Source organism: Bos grunniens, chromosome 21, assembly GCF_055505025.1.
Source record: "Bos grunniens cultivar Pamir isolate PY7600 chromosome 21, Bosgru_T2T1.0, whole genome shotgun sequence".
NCBI lineage: Eukaryota > Metazoa > Chordata > Mammalia > Artiodactyla > Bovidae > Bos > Bos grunniens.
Genome location: NC_141185.1, coordinates 55,483,245 through 55,497,810, shown reverse-complemented (window position 1 = coordinate 55,497,810; position 14,566 = coordinate 55,483,245). Strand labels below are relative to the sequence as shown.

Here is a 14,566-nt window from a genome sequence, read left to right as displayed (position 1 = left end):
ACAAAGTCAGCCAGCTTTCCGTACAGCTGGCCTTCTCAGAGCCTTTAACACATATTCTGTGAATCGCCAAGAGCATCACAGCATTCAGACAGTTTCCCGACTTATTTACCCATGGAAGCACTCCTCCCTGTTAATGTTGCTGAATTGTACTTCTTTGGGCATCGCAGAGGATTTGTGTTCCAAGGAGCCCCCGCTGGGAAATGCTGTCTTCTAGTTATTCCCTCCCTCCCTTCTTTCCAAAAGCACAGGGGGCATCCACAGTGAACCAGGCATGGTGCCAGGTGCCCTCACCTATGCTCATTTCAGGCACTTTGCTGAAATAACTGGAGATGGGGAGCTATGGCTGAATAACAGACATAACCCGCAGTGTGTCCTCCATCAAAGACACACAAACACACATCAAACACAGTGACGCCACTGACCCGTCTGGCCCCTGGGAACCTGTAAAAACAACTCCTGTGACACGGCTGCATCGGAACCACAGCCTGGCACAGGATTCCAAGAGGTTGGGAAGGCAGCCGGTTTCCTGGGCCATGGAATCAAGAAAGAAGACTCTAACGGGAAATTCTCACGACGGGGGAGCATAGCTTGGAAGACAAATCGCGTGATAAAACACACTCAGCCGTTCAGCCTGTGGAACAAGGACTCGCAGATCACCAGGCTCCTCATAATAACATTATGCCGAAAGGCACAGGCCTCTAATTAGGAAAAATGTAGCAGAAACCGACTGCTGGGTCACAAATGATGGAGGCGGCTTGGCAGAGAAGCCAACGCTGGAGGCATGAACTCGGTCCCAGGGTGGGCTAACGAGCTTGGGGCCCCCACGGAAGAGTGGGAAGGGCAGAGGCGGGGGCTAGTGAGGATGCACTCTGCCCAAACAGCAAGACACCTGCCAGGAAGACGGGCAAGTCAAGACCTGCACCCAAAGGCACAGGGCAGGTCAGTGGAGCCACTGGGCTGGCAGACTCTGATTCAGTGTCAGGAACAGACTCTCCTCCACATATAGGAAAGCCACCCGGGAGCCAGCCGTGACACTCAGTCCAGGTGGAGCTCCTGCTCCTGAAGGAAAGTTACAGGGCTCAAAATAGCCTGGAGTTAAAACTCCCTTCCAGGTCCTCCCCACCATTCTATGCACAACAAAGAACTCTCTCACTCGAAGAAAAAATGGACATTAAGGTTGATTATGCCCAGCTCCCAGGTGGAATTCCTTGCCCCAGCTGTTTAAGAGATAACTACTCTGAACAATCTTGGAGAACAGGCCCCCTTAAGACAGTAGCTTTCCACACACATGCCTATATATCCTTATTCTTTTCTTGGGTTAGTGCAGCAGCTCACTAATCTGACTGCTGCCCCTTCTTGCTTCATTAAAGGTGGTCTGTTCCTGTAAAGTGCCAGTCTTGTTCTTTTTCCAAACCTCGCCTTCTCTAGCTCCCTTACCCTACAGCTCCACCAGCCAGTGTCTGAGAGTGCGTCAAACACAGGCCAAAGCCCTGGGAGGGACTGTGGGTGACGATGGCTTTAGGAGAAGCAGCAAACTGTGCTGAGCTGGGCAGTGCCTGTCCAGCCCTCCACGTGTTGTTATTCAGTCACTCAGTCGTGTCTGGCTCTTTGCCATCCCGTGGACTGCAGCACGCCAGCCCTCCCTGTCCCTCACCATCTCCTGGAGTTTGCCCAAGTTCACGTCTATTGAATCACAGATGTCATCCAACCATCTCATCCGCTGTCTCCCTCTTCTCCTTCTGCCTTCAATCTTTCCCAGCATCAGAGCCTTTCCTATCCATGTAACCCATCGTTTATCAGATGGGTACTGAGCACCAGTCACGTACTGGCTTGGCCAAAAAGTCTGTCAGGGTTTTTGGTAACATCTTACGGAAAAATCTGAATGAACTTTTTGGCCAACTGAATACAAGGGCATGGGCAAAGAGATGTGGTCCCTGCTTCACGGAGCTTCCGGGGGAGATGATAACTCCTACAAAGGTCACACACTGATCATGACACAGAAAGCAATACGCCGTGGAGGGGGTGCCCTAAGGATGTCAGGAAAATGTCCTCGGGGAAATGATGTGAGTTGATCTCTGAAGATGGGATCAGAATCCTCGGAATGGGAACAGCAAGTGCAAAGTCCTGGGAGGAAGGGATCCTGGGGATACAGAGGACCAAAAGGAGGCTGGAGAGGTGAGGCTGGTGTTGCGGGAACAGGGCGGCAGGTGTGGGAAGAGCCTGGAGGGGCAGACCCTCACAAGGCTGCTGGCCATGTCAAGGGCTCAGTTCAGTTCAGTTGCTCAGTCGTGTCTAACTCTTTGCGACCCCATGAATCGCAGCACGCCAGGCCTCCCTGTCCATCACCAGCTCCCAGAGTTCACTAAGACTCATGTCCATTGAGTCAGTGATGCCATCCAGCCATCTCATCCTCTGTCGTCCCCTTCTCTTCCTGCCCCCAATCCCTCCCAGCATCAGAGTCTTTTCCAATGAGTCAACTCTTCACATGAGGTGGCCAAAGTACTGGAGTTTCAGCTTTAGCATCATTCCTTCCAAAGAAATCCCAGGGCTGATCTCCTTCAGAATGGACTGGTTGGATCTCCTTGCAGTCCAAGGGACTCTCAAGAGTCTTCTCCAACACCACAGTTCAAAAGCATCAATTCTTCGGCGCTCAGCCTTCTTCACAGTCCAACTCTCACATCCATACATGACCACAGGAAAAACCATAGCCTTGACTAGATGGACCGTTGTTGGCAAAGTAATGTCTCTGCTTTTGAATATGCTATCTGGGTTGGTCATAACTTTCCTTCCAAGGAGTAAGCGTCTTTTAATTTCATGGTTGCAATCACCATCTGCAGTGATTTTGGAGCCCCTCAAAATAAAGTCTGACACTGTTTCCACTGTTTCCCCATCTATTTCCCATGAAGTGATGGGACCGGATGCCATGATCTTCCTTTTCTGAATGTTGAGCTTTAAGCTAACTTTTTCACTCTCCACTTTCACTTTCATCAAGAGACTTTTTAGTTCCTCTTCACTTTCTGCCATAAGGGTGGTATCATCTGCATATCTGAGGTTATTGATATTTCTCCCGGCAATCTTGATTTCAGCTTGTGTTTCTTCCAGTCCAACATTTCTCATGATGTACTCTGCATATAAGTTAAATAAGCAGGTGACAATATACAGCCTTGATGTACTCCTTTTCCTATTTGGAACCAGTCTGTTGTTCCATGTCTAACTGTTGCTTACGGACCTGCATATAGGTTTCTCAAGAGGCAGATCAGGTGGTCTGGTATTCCCATCTCTTTCAGAATTTTCCACAGTTTATTGTGATCCACACAGTCAAAGGCTTTGGCATAGTCAATAAAGCAGAAATAGATGCTTTTCTGAAACTCTCTTGCTTTTTCCATGATCCAGTGGATGTTGGCAATTTGATCTCTGGTTCCTCTGCCTTTTCTAAAACCAGCTTGAACATCAGGAAGTTCACGGTTCACATATTGCTGAAGCCTGGCTTGGAGAATTTTGAGCATTACTTTACTAGCATGTGAGATGAGTGCAATTGTGCGGTAGTTTGAGCATTCTTTGGCATTGCCTTTCTTTGGGATTGGAATAAAAACTGACCTTTTCCAGTCCTGTGGCCACTGCTGAGTTTTCCAAACTTGCTGGCATATTGAGTGCAGCACTTTCACAGCATCATCTTTCAGGATTTGAAATAGCTCAACTGGAATTCCATCACCTCCACTAGCCTTGTGTGTAGTTATGTTTTCTAAGGCCCACTTGACTTCACATTATAGGATGTCTGGCTCTAGGTCAGTTATCACACCTCTGTCTATTAGGATTAGATGCATTGTGAATACATCCTAGGGTGGATGACAGCTTGGAGGGGTCAGGACAGACTGGAGTGTGGGAGACCACATTCAGGATGTCTGAGAGATATTTAGGTGCTAAAGTCAACAGAACCTGGTGATGGTGGCATTAGGGGTATGAGTGGGGCGAGGGTTGGGGAAGGTATCAACCCAGGCAGATTTCATTCCCCTAAAAATGAAGGTCCTCTAGAGTCGGGCTCTGTAGTTTCTCTTTTGGAGAGGGAACAAGTAGACATGGGCTTCCCTGGTGGCTCAGACGGTAAAGAATCCGCCTGCAATGTGAGAGACTTGGGTTCGATCCCTGGGTTGGGAAGATCCCCTGGAGAAGGGAATGGCTACCCACTCCAGGATTCTGGTCTGGAGAATTCCACAGACTGTAACATCCATGGAGCTGCAAAGAGTCAGACACGACTGAGCGACTTTCACTTCACGACTGAGCCACAGTTTTAGTACACGCTGCTGAAAAGTCACTTAGGACCCACTGATGCCACTTTTTCTTTAACGGAGGGCCTGTGTATTGTCCAAAGGTGCAACACAATGTTGTGGTCAAGAAGTCGGGCACCGGGACTTCCCTGGTGGTCCAATGGTTAAGAATCTTCCTTGCAATGCAGGGGATGTAGGTTCGATGCCTGGTTGGGGAACTAAGATCTTGCATCCGTTGGATCAACTAAGCCTGCACACCACAATTAGTGAGTCTACATGCCACAACAGAAGATCCCACATGCCACAACTAATACCCAAGGCAGCCAAGTAAATAAATAAATGATCAATAAAAAATTTTTTTAAAGAGAAGATAGGCCCTGAGGCCCTCCCACAGCTCCCACAGCCTTTCCTTTCCAACTGTAAGGTTTAATCTCCTTGTCTGTTAAATGGTATCAGTGTACCACTTGGGGCTGGGAGGGACTCTCATGGGGCTGGGAGGATTAAATGATAGTGTATGGAAAACAAACACTAACTGCTGTTGTGTGTGTGTGTGTGTGAGCATGTACGTGCTTGCACACTGGCAAGAAAGTGTTCCTTTATTTACTCATTCATTCATTCAACCCCTATCACCTATTAATACATGTCAGGCAAACTGCTAAGAAAAGATGAGAAGTGAAAGGCAAAGGAGAAAAAGATACACCCATCTGAATGCAGAGTTTCAAAGAATAGCAAAGAGAGATAAGAAAGCTTTCCTAAGTGAACAAGGCAAAGAAAAAGAGGCAAACAATAGGATGGGAAAGACTAGAGATCTCGTCAAAAAATTAGAGATACCAAGGGAACATTTCATGCAAAGATGGGCTCAATAAAGAACAGAAATGGTATGGACCTAGCAGAAGCAGAAGATATTAAGAAGAGGTGGCAAGAAGAACTGCACATAGAAAAACTGTACAAAGAGGTCTTAATGACCTGGATAACCACGATGGTGTGATCACTCACCTAGAGCCAGACATCTTGGAGTGTGAAGTCAAGTGGGCCTTAGGAACATTACCAGGAACAAAGCTAGTGGAGGTGATGGAATTCCAGTTGAGCTATTTCAAATCCTAAAAGATGATGCTGTGAAAGTGCTGCACTCAATATGCCAGCAAATTTGGAAAACTCAGCAATGCTGACAGGACTGGAAAAGGCCAGTTTTCATTCCAATCTCAAAGAAAGGCAATGCCAAAGAATGTTCAAATTACTGCACAATTGTGCTCATTTCACATGCTAGCTCAGCAGCAGCAGTAGCAGCACATGCTAGCCAAGTGATGCTCAAAATCCTTCAAGCTAGGATTCAACAGTATGTGAACCAAGAACTTCCAGATGTTCAAGCTGGATTTAGAAAAGGCAGAGGAACCAGAGATGAAATTGCCAACATCTGCTGGATCATAGGAAAAGCAATGGAATTCTAGAAAAACATCTACTTCTGCTTCATTGACTATGCTAAAGCCTTTGACTGTGTGGATTACAACAAACTGTGGAAAATTCTTAAGGAGATGGGAATGAATACCAGACCACCTTACCTGTCTCCTAAGAAACCTGTATGCAGGGAAAGAAGCAACAGTTAGAACTGGACATAGAACACAAGACTGGTTCAAAATTGGGAAAGCAGTGGATAAAGGCTGTATATTGTCACCCTGCTTATTTAACTTATACGCAGAGTACACCATGAGAAATACTGGACTGAATGAAGCTCAAGCTGGAATCAAGATTGCTGGGAGAAATATCAATAACCTCAGATATGCAGATGACACCATTCTAATGGAAGAAAGAGAAGAGGAACTAAAGAGCTTCTTGATGAAGGTGAAAGAGGAGAGTGAAAAAGTTGGCTTAAACTAATACAATTATGTAACGTTTAAAAATAAAATAAAATAAAAAAAAAAACAACTCAATGTTCAAAAAACAAGGGTCATGGCATTAGGTCCCATCACTTCATGGCAAATAGATGGGGAAACAATGGAAATAGTGACAGACTATTTTCTTGGGCTCCAAAATCACTGGATAATGACTGCAGCCATGAAATTAAGCTTGCTCCTTGGAAGAAAAGCTATGACAAACCAAGATAGCATATTAAAAAGCAGAGACATCACTTTGCTGACAAAGGTCTGTCTAGTCAAAGATATGATTTTTCCAATAGTCATGAATGGATGTGAGAGTTGGACCATAGAGAAGGCTGAGTGCCAAAGAATTGATGCTTTTGAACTGTGGTGGTGAATAAGACTCTTGAGAGTCCCTTGGACTGCAAGGAAATCAAACCAGTCAATCCTAAAGGAAGTCAGTCCTGAATATCCATTGGAAGGACTGATGCTGAAGCTGAAGGCCCAGTCCTTTGGCCACTTGATGGGAAGAGCTGACTCACTGGAAAAGATCCTGATGCTGGGAAAGATTGAGGGTGGGAGGAGAAGGGGATGACAGAGGATGAGATGGTTGGATGGCATCCCGACTCAATGGACATGAGTTTGAGCAAGCTCCAGGAGATAGTGAAGGACAGGGAAGCCTGGACGGGGTAGGAGTGGGCATAGCACAAGGGTAGGGATGTGGGGGCTCCTGAAAGGTGACCCAGCAAAATGTTCTGAAGAACAAGATGAGAGATGAGGGGCCTTAGAGCCAGGAACTTCCCTTCCCTGGTGGCTCAGATGGTAAAGCGTCTGCCTACAATGCGGGAGACCCGGGTTCGATCCCTGGGTCAGGGAGATCCCCTGGAGAAGGAAATGGCAACCCACTCCAGTACTGTTCCCTGGAGAAATCCATGGATGGAGGAGCCTGGTGGGCTGGGGGGCTACAGTCATGGGGCCGCAAAGAGTCGGACACGACTGAGCGACTTCACTTTCACTTTCAGAGCCAGGAAGGAAAAGTTATTTGATGGCACAGTTGAGAGGCAAAAATGTGTCTTGGATATGTAGGCTCCCACCTGGGGGAGTGCTAGAGTTTTAGGAGCCCAAGCATTTGTTCGCCAGCTGCCTGCTTTGTGAACTGGTTATGTGACAGTCACCACCAGACAGGGACTTCTGGGCTTCTGGGAAGAAGTGACTGCTTTTCTACACAGTTCTGGAAAAGATTCTGAGCTTTCCATCTCTCACCTTCTCATAACAAAACCCAACCGGTGGCCAACTTTGTAGAAACAGACCTTCAAAGCCTGCTTTGAGGGGAGAGAGCACTAGAAAGGGATTACAGGTTTGAAGTCCTCTGTCACCGAACAGGAGCTCTGTGTCTTACCAGGGTCCACGACCCCCGGGATCTAACGCCTGATGACCTGAGGTGGAGTCGATGTAACAATAATAAAAGTAAAGTGCACAATAAATGCAATGTGCTTGAATGAATGGAAAACTGGTGTCTTCGATGAAACCTGTACCTAGTTCCAAAAAGGTTGAGACCACTGCTGTTAACCTAGAAACAGAGCTAAGTCCTAATATTGGCCTTATGCAGCTTCTACAAAGTTACACCAGACACCACATGGCAAAACCAAGGGGAGCTGAATGGCATGGCTAAGGTTGCATGATTAGGAAGTGGCTGAGCTGGATTTAGACCTGGTTTTCATTCCAATCCCAAAGAAAGGCAATGCCAAAGAATGCTCAAACTACCGCACAATTGCACTCATCTCACACGCTAGTAAAGTAATGCTCAAAATTCTCCAAGCCAGGCTTCAGCAATATGTGAACCGTGAACTTCCTGATGTTCAAGCTGGTTTTAGAAAAGGCAGAGGAACCAGAGATCAAATTGCCAACATCTGCTAGATCATGGAAAAAGCAAGAGAGTTCCAGAAAAACATCTATTTCTGCTTTATTGACTATGCCAAAGCCTTTGACTATGTGGATCACAATAAACTGGAAAATTCTGAAAGAGATGGGAATACCAGACCACCTGATCTGCCTCTTGAGAAATTTGTATGCAGGTCAGGAAGCAACAGTTAGAACTGGACATGGAACAACAGACTGGTTCCAAATAGGAAAAGGAGTACGTCAAGGCTGTATATTGTCACCCTGCTTATTTAACTTATATGCAGAATATATCATGAGAAACGCTGGACTGGAAGAAACACAAACTGGAATCAAGATTGCTGGGAGAAATATCAATAACCTCAGATATGCAGATGATACCACCCTTATGGCAGAAAGTGAAGAGGAACTCAAAAGCCTCTTGATCAAAATGAAAGTGGAGAGTGAAAAAGCTGGCTTAAAGCTCAACATTCAGAAAACAAAGATCATGGCATCTGGTCCCACCACTTCATGGGAAATAGATGGGGAAACAGTGGAAACAGTGCCAGACTTTATTTTTGGGGGCTCCAAAATCACTACAGATGGTGACTGCAGCCATGAAATTAAAAGACGCTTACTCCTTGGAAGGAAAGTTATGACCAACCTAGATAGCATATTCAAAAGCAGAGACACTACTTTGCCAACAAAGGTCCATCTAGTCAAGGCTATGGTTTTTCCAGTGGTCATGTATGGATGTGAGAGTTGGACTGTGAAGAAGGCTGAGCACCGAAGAATTGATGCTTTTGAACTGTGGTGTTGGAGAAGACTCTTGAGAGTCCCTTGGACTGCAAGGAGATCCAACCAGTCCATTCTGAAGGAGATCAGCCCTGGGATTTCTTTGGAAGGAATTATGCTAAAGCTGAAACTCCAGTACTTTGGCCACCTCATGCCAAGAGTTGACTCATTGGAAAAGACTCTGATGCTGGGAGGGATTGGGGGCATGAGGAGAAGGGGACGACAGAGGATGAGATGGCTGGATGGCATCGCTGACTCGATGGGCGTGAGTCTGAGTGAACTCCGGGAGTTGGTGATGCACAGGGAGGCCTGGCGTGCTGCGATTCATGAGGTCGCAAAGAGTCGGACACAACTGAGCGACTGATCTGATCTGAGGAGCCCTATGGCCCTACCAGAGCAGAAGAGGCTGCGTTTCAGTCCCAGCGGGGAGGGGGATGGTGTGGCTATTCTTATGCCAGCTCTTCTCAGGCACCTTTGCTTTCTAGAGAGCTTGGTAGGAGACATAGGTTGATGGCTGGACTAGGAACCCTTTAGTAGTAGTCATATACGAATGTGATAGCTGGACCATAAAGAAGGCTGAGCGCCGAAGAACTGATGCTCTTGAACTGTGGTGCTGGAGAAGACTCTTGAGAGTCCCTTGGACAGCAAGGAGATCAAACCAGTCAATCCTAAAGGAAATCAACCCTGAATATTCACTGGAAGAACTGATGCTGAAGCTCCGATACTTTGGCTACCTGATGTGAAAAGCTGACTCATTGGAAAAGACCCTGATGCTGGGAAAGATTGAGGGCAGGAGGAGAAGGGGATGACAGAGGATGAGATGGTTGGATGGCATCATTGACTCAACGGACATGAGTTTGAATAAACTCTGGAAGATAGTGAAGGACAGGGAAGCCTGGAGTACTGCAGTCCATGGAGTCGCAAAGAGTCACACACAACTTACTGACTGAACAACAGCAAGCTCAAATGAAACAAATGAGAAACTGCAACCTATAGATCCATAGAGCAATGCTAATTTCTCTAACATGTGCGACAATGCTCAGCCTATCCGTACTCATAAGCGTGCTGCATACTGTATGCAGACCAGTTGGGCTTTCCAGGCTGTAAATCAGATTGAAGAGTTTGGGAGTGCCTGGCAGCTTCATGTGGTGCTTTTGGTGGAAATGTCCATGTGGCGGAAACACTTTGTCTCGGGTGGAAAAAGTGAAGGCTCTAAACCACCATGGCCCCCTCTTCATGAGCTGGCAAGTGCAAAATTTGTTGATTCCCATAACAGCTCACTCCACTGGACTCTGGCTCCTGGGGATTTTTCTAGATGCACTGCCTTCCTCTCCTGCTGGGACATCCTTTAGGTCCATGAATGGATCTGATGCTGCTGGGAATCACTAATTCTAAATTAAAAACCATTAATTATCAGAGGGGAGCCCACATATACACGGGCTGTAACCATGGAGGCTCTGGTCTAGGAGCCTCCGCCCTGTCTACCCATCTGTGTACTTGCCAGGCCAGCCACAGCACACCCAGCACTCACCTTGCCACTGCTTCAGCTTTGCCCACTGCAGGCCTCCCCTGCTACCATATAAGCTCCAGCATGTAAGAGACTTGCTCACTGCTGTGTCTCTGGTGCTGGTGATTTAGTTGCTAAGTCGTTTCCGACTCTTATGACCCTATGGACTGAAATCCCCAGGCTCCTCTGTCCATGGGATTCTCCAGGCAAGAATACTGGAGTGGGTTGCCATTTCCTTCTCCAGGGGATCTTCCTGATCTAGGGATTGAACCTGGGTCTCCAGCATTGAAGGCAGATTCTTCACCCACTGCTGTGTCCCTGGAGCTTGGCAGAGTCTCAGAAAATGGTGACTGAACTAACAAATGGGCTAACCAGAGACTGGATCAGAGCCTGAGAGTTCTGGAGCTGTGACATCCTCCAGATGTGGCTCAGCTCTGTCTGGGATGACCCAAGCCCTGCCTTCCTTGCCCGTCTGTTGTATTTCCATAATGCAGGTGCTGTCATCATCACCACCTTAGGCCACCTTGCTGGCTTGCTGGACTGTCTCTACCCTGGATAGTGAGTTCTTTGATGGCATAATTGTATTTTTTTTTTTTTTTTAATCTGTGTATCCCCAGAGATGAAAGGCAAGAGATTACAGGTATAGGTCTTACCATGAGAGACTCAGGAAAGCAAGCCATCCTGGGGTAAGGAAATATTGGGTTGGCCAAAAGGTTAGTTCAGGTTTTGCCATTAAGATGTTACAGGAAAACCCAAAGGAACTGTACTGCCAACCTAATACCTGGAAAGGCTGCCACCAGATAGGTCCAAGTATCTGCAAGGCCCATTCTCATGCCAGCCCCAGCTGTTGCTGTGAATCTGGTCCCTGGGATGCTGTGGCCAGCTGTGCTATCAGAGGGGCGTTAAGCATCACCCTCCAGCCACCTGGGGGCTCCTTAAGGGGACCTGTTTGGGGAGTCTTATTTTATGAGGCACAGACTCCTAAGACTCTAAGCCAAGGCAATCTCAGGAGATATAAAGCAGGTGGCCTTCTCATCTTAAAAAAAAAAAAAACAACTTAGGCTCAAGACGTAAAGAATTTGCCTGCAATGCAAGAGAGATCCAGGTTCTATCCCTAGGTCAGGAAGATCCCCTGGAGAAGCAAATGGCAGCCCACTCCAGTATTCACGCCTGGAGAATTCCATGGACAGAGGAGCCTGGCAGGCCACAGTCCATAGGGTTGCAAAGTGTTGGACATGAATGAACAACCAACACTCACTTTCTCATCTAACAGTGCACTCTGATCCTTAGAGAGATGTATTTTAAGATCGTCTACAGATAATTCCACATTACGACTTTGGTAGAAGCCATCACAGAACATGGAGTGAAACAGGACATTAGGTTGTTAAATTAGCATCTTCTGGGAATTAGCACAAGTTCCTTGAATCCCTCCCTGGCTACCAGGTGGTATTTACAGACAGTCTCCACAGGCAGTGCCTGAATTCTCAAGATCAGGCTGTCACCCAGGAACTGTGTTATAACTCCACGCTCGTGGAGATGAAGCATGGACAGGGTAATAACCACAGGGCCGGTGAAGGGTGGGACGGGGATCTGAGCTCAAGGTCATCTGAGGTTCTCACTGCTGTTTTCAAGCGTCTCCAGAGACAGTGCCCCTCATTAGAGCCCAGTAGAGGCACTCATCAGACCTCTAAAGCAAGCACTGTGAGCCCGAGGTGGCAGCTGCTGACGGTGGGCCAGGCCACATGCCTGGTTCCTGCAAAGAAATCACCGTCTACCTCTTTCCCACCCCAGCCTCACCGAGAAGGAATGCTGCAGCCTTGCTCCTGCCCGCTTCCCAAATCTAGCACGTTCTTCAGGACACCCAGCAAGAAGGGGTCCTTGAATTAGGGAGCACTGCACATCTCTCTTAAGTGGGGAGAGGGGGCAGCTTTGAGGCTGCCCATCATCACCCTCACCTCTAAGATGCTGAGCCAAATATAGAAAGCACCAGGGGGTGTGTGGGGGGGACTCCTCATTTTCATTCTGCATCACTGTTTGTGTCTCTTTTGTGAAAAAAAGATGCACTTCTTTTCCCTCTAAAAACGATGGTGAGCACTTTGCCACTCTCTGAAGTGGGACTTCGTTATCAAGACTTGAGTTAATATTTCCTTCCAGAGGAACACGGCTCTCATCTCTAATGGAGGGGCTGGAGGGCCAGAGAGAATCTAAGGAAATGCACTCTGGATGTGGCTTTTCAAGAACGCCTGCATCAGGCAAAGAGAACCAGCTTCAAAGTCTTTTCCTGCTTTCATGTGCTTGCAAGTGGCCTGGAAGAGTTCAAAGCGGGGGGCGGGGTGGGGCATGAAACATCCGGCTCCCTCCTTCCCTCCCCACTTTCTTCCTTCTACGGACACTTATATTTATCTTACACCAGGTGCAATGTTAGCCACTGGGTTCTCAGCTGGGAGGATCTCGTCTGCTGCCCCTTCAATAAATGGTAGTCCCTTTGTTTTTGCTTTATAAAGTGCATTTACTTCTCAGGGGTCAGTTAAGCACAGGACCAGGGAAGGCAGATCATGTAAAACCAAGGGGATTCTGTTTCAAGTCCCCCAGCATCCAGTCCTGAGCGTCCCTCAAGAAGGAGGTGTCCTTACCTCTCAGCTGCTGGAAGCAAGAGGCGCTGCTGTCTGGCTCCAGAGGGTGTCTCAGGACCCCGTTGCTGGGTTTGGGTCTCTCGTATTCTCTTTCGGGGAGCATGGCCTGCTCGCTCTCCAGGGCGGGGTCTGAGTGTGGGGGCAGAGACTGTGGGAACCCGAACATCAAGACGGAAGAGAAGAAGAGTAAGGCACCGCAGAGCAGAAAGCCACCCCACCAGGCTCCGATCCAGCGGGGGTCGTCTGGGGTGATGTCCAGGTTACCTGCAACAACCAGAGAGAGCACGGTTAACAGGAGAGCAGCAGGCAGGGCCGGGCACTTGGCTGAGGCTTGCAATCAGCTGTACAGACAGGCCAGGGGTGGGGAAGAGTGGACAATGGGCAGAGCAGCCTGGGGCCTCCTAGCTGTGCTTCTGGTTTTCCCCAAGCTGAAGGCTGATCGCATTCCCTCCTTAATTTTCTTGTCTACTTTGTGCTTGTATCTGTCTAAACAAAAACAGTGAGAAGCCAGACACCCCCTGAATTTAGGCAGGCATTGACTGACTTGGCAGAGCTGCCAAGGTCTGCTAACAAAAGCACAGGGAGACAGAAACATTAATCGTTCAAGGGTGTATTTTTATTATGTATGTTCACACTCACTGCCCCCACAAAGCTGCTACCCTGAGATCCCCTTCCACACCGCACTCTCCCAGCCTTAAATTGGTTCACAGATCATATAGAGCGGTGCAGAATGGAAACCAAGAGCCAGGACACCTGGAAAGAAACCCTGCCCACTTCTCACAGTGCGACCTCAGGCTAGCGATCTGAACTCCACGCCTCAGCAGAACTGATCTATAGAATGCTGATTATTATGACGTACTTACCCTGATCGAGTTCGGAAGATCAAATGAGCCACACCAGACACAAAGTGCTCAGAACAGTGTCTGGCGCGTGCTTAAGCACTTAATTGATGTGAGCTTAATATTCATGGTGAGGATTCTTTTCCTAAGCTGCTAGTGTGTATGTGTGTGTGAGCATTAGTTGCTCAGTCATGTCTGACTCTTAGCGACTTCATGGACTAATTCTCCCAGCAAGAATACTGGAGTGGGTAGCCATGCCCTTCTCCAGGGGATCTTCCCAACTGAGGGATCAAACCTGGATCTCCTGCATTGCAGGCACATTCTTAACCATCTGAGCCACCAGGGAAGCTGATGGGGATGGGTTAATTCAAACTTCCATGATGGCCTGTGGTCTGGGGGGCCAGTCCTCTACTGAAAGCTCCGTAGCCAGTGTCTATGCTTTGAGGCTCCATGCGAGTGGTGTGGCCTTCTAGTACTATGACTTGTTTGACTTTCCAGCTGGAGTCAAGAAGATGCACATTTCTGTTGCCCCCTTGGTAGATGTTTTTCCCTCTTTCCACGTCTCCCTTGCAGAGCAGGGCGCTCCCACGTGAGCTGCTTAGAGATATCTCTGATGATGATCCCACGCCCCTGGAGCACAGAAGGAAACTCATCTCAGCGATCTGGGATACAGCAAATGAGCTAAGAAGTAATGAGGCTGCAGGCCTGGACGGGCTTGGGAAGAGAAATGACCGCAGTCACGGGATGAGCACTCCCCCATGTCTAAGTGCTCTTCCTGAAGACTCTTCAGTTATCA

The 14,566-nt window shown here is 47.9% G+C and overlaps 1 protein-coding gene across 2 annotated transcripts in view; it reads right to left on the bottom strand.

Annotated features, from left to right (window-relative positions):
* SLCO3A1 (solute carrier organic anion transporter family member 3A1) overlaps positions 1-14,566 on the bottom strand; it is a 374,786-nt gene that overhangs the window by 62,971 nt on the left and 297,249 nt on the right. For both annotated transcript variants that reach the window (XM_086365341.1, XM_086365340.1), the window contains exon 4: positions 12,932-13,195. In XM_086365341.1, the coding sequence (XP_086221467.1) occupies positions 12,932-13,195 (264 nt within the window). The remainder of the gene's footprint in view (positions 1-12,931; positions 13,196-14,566) is intronic.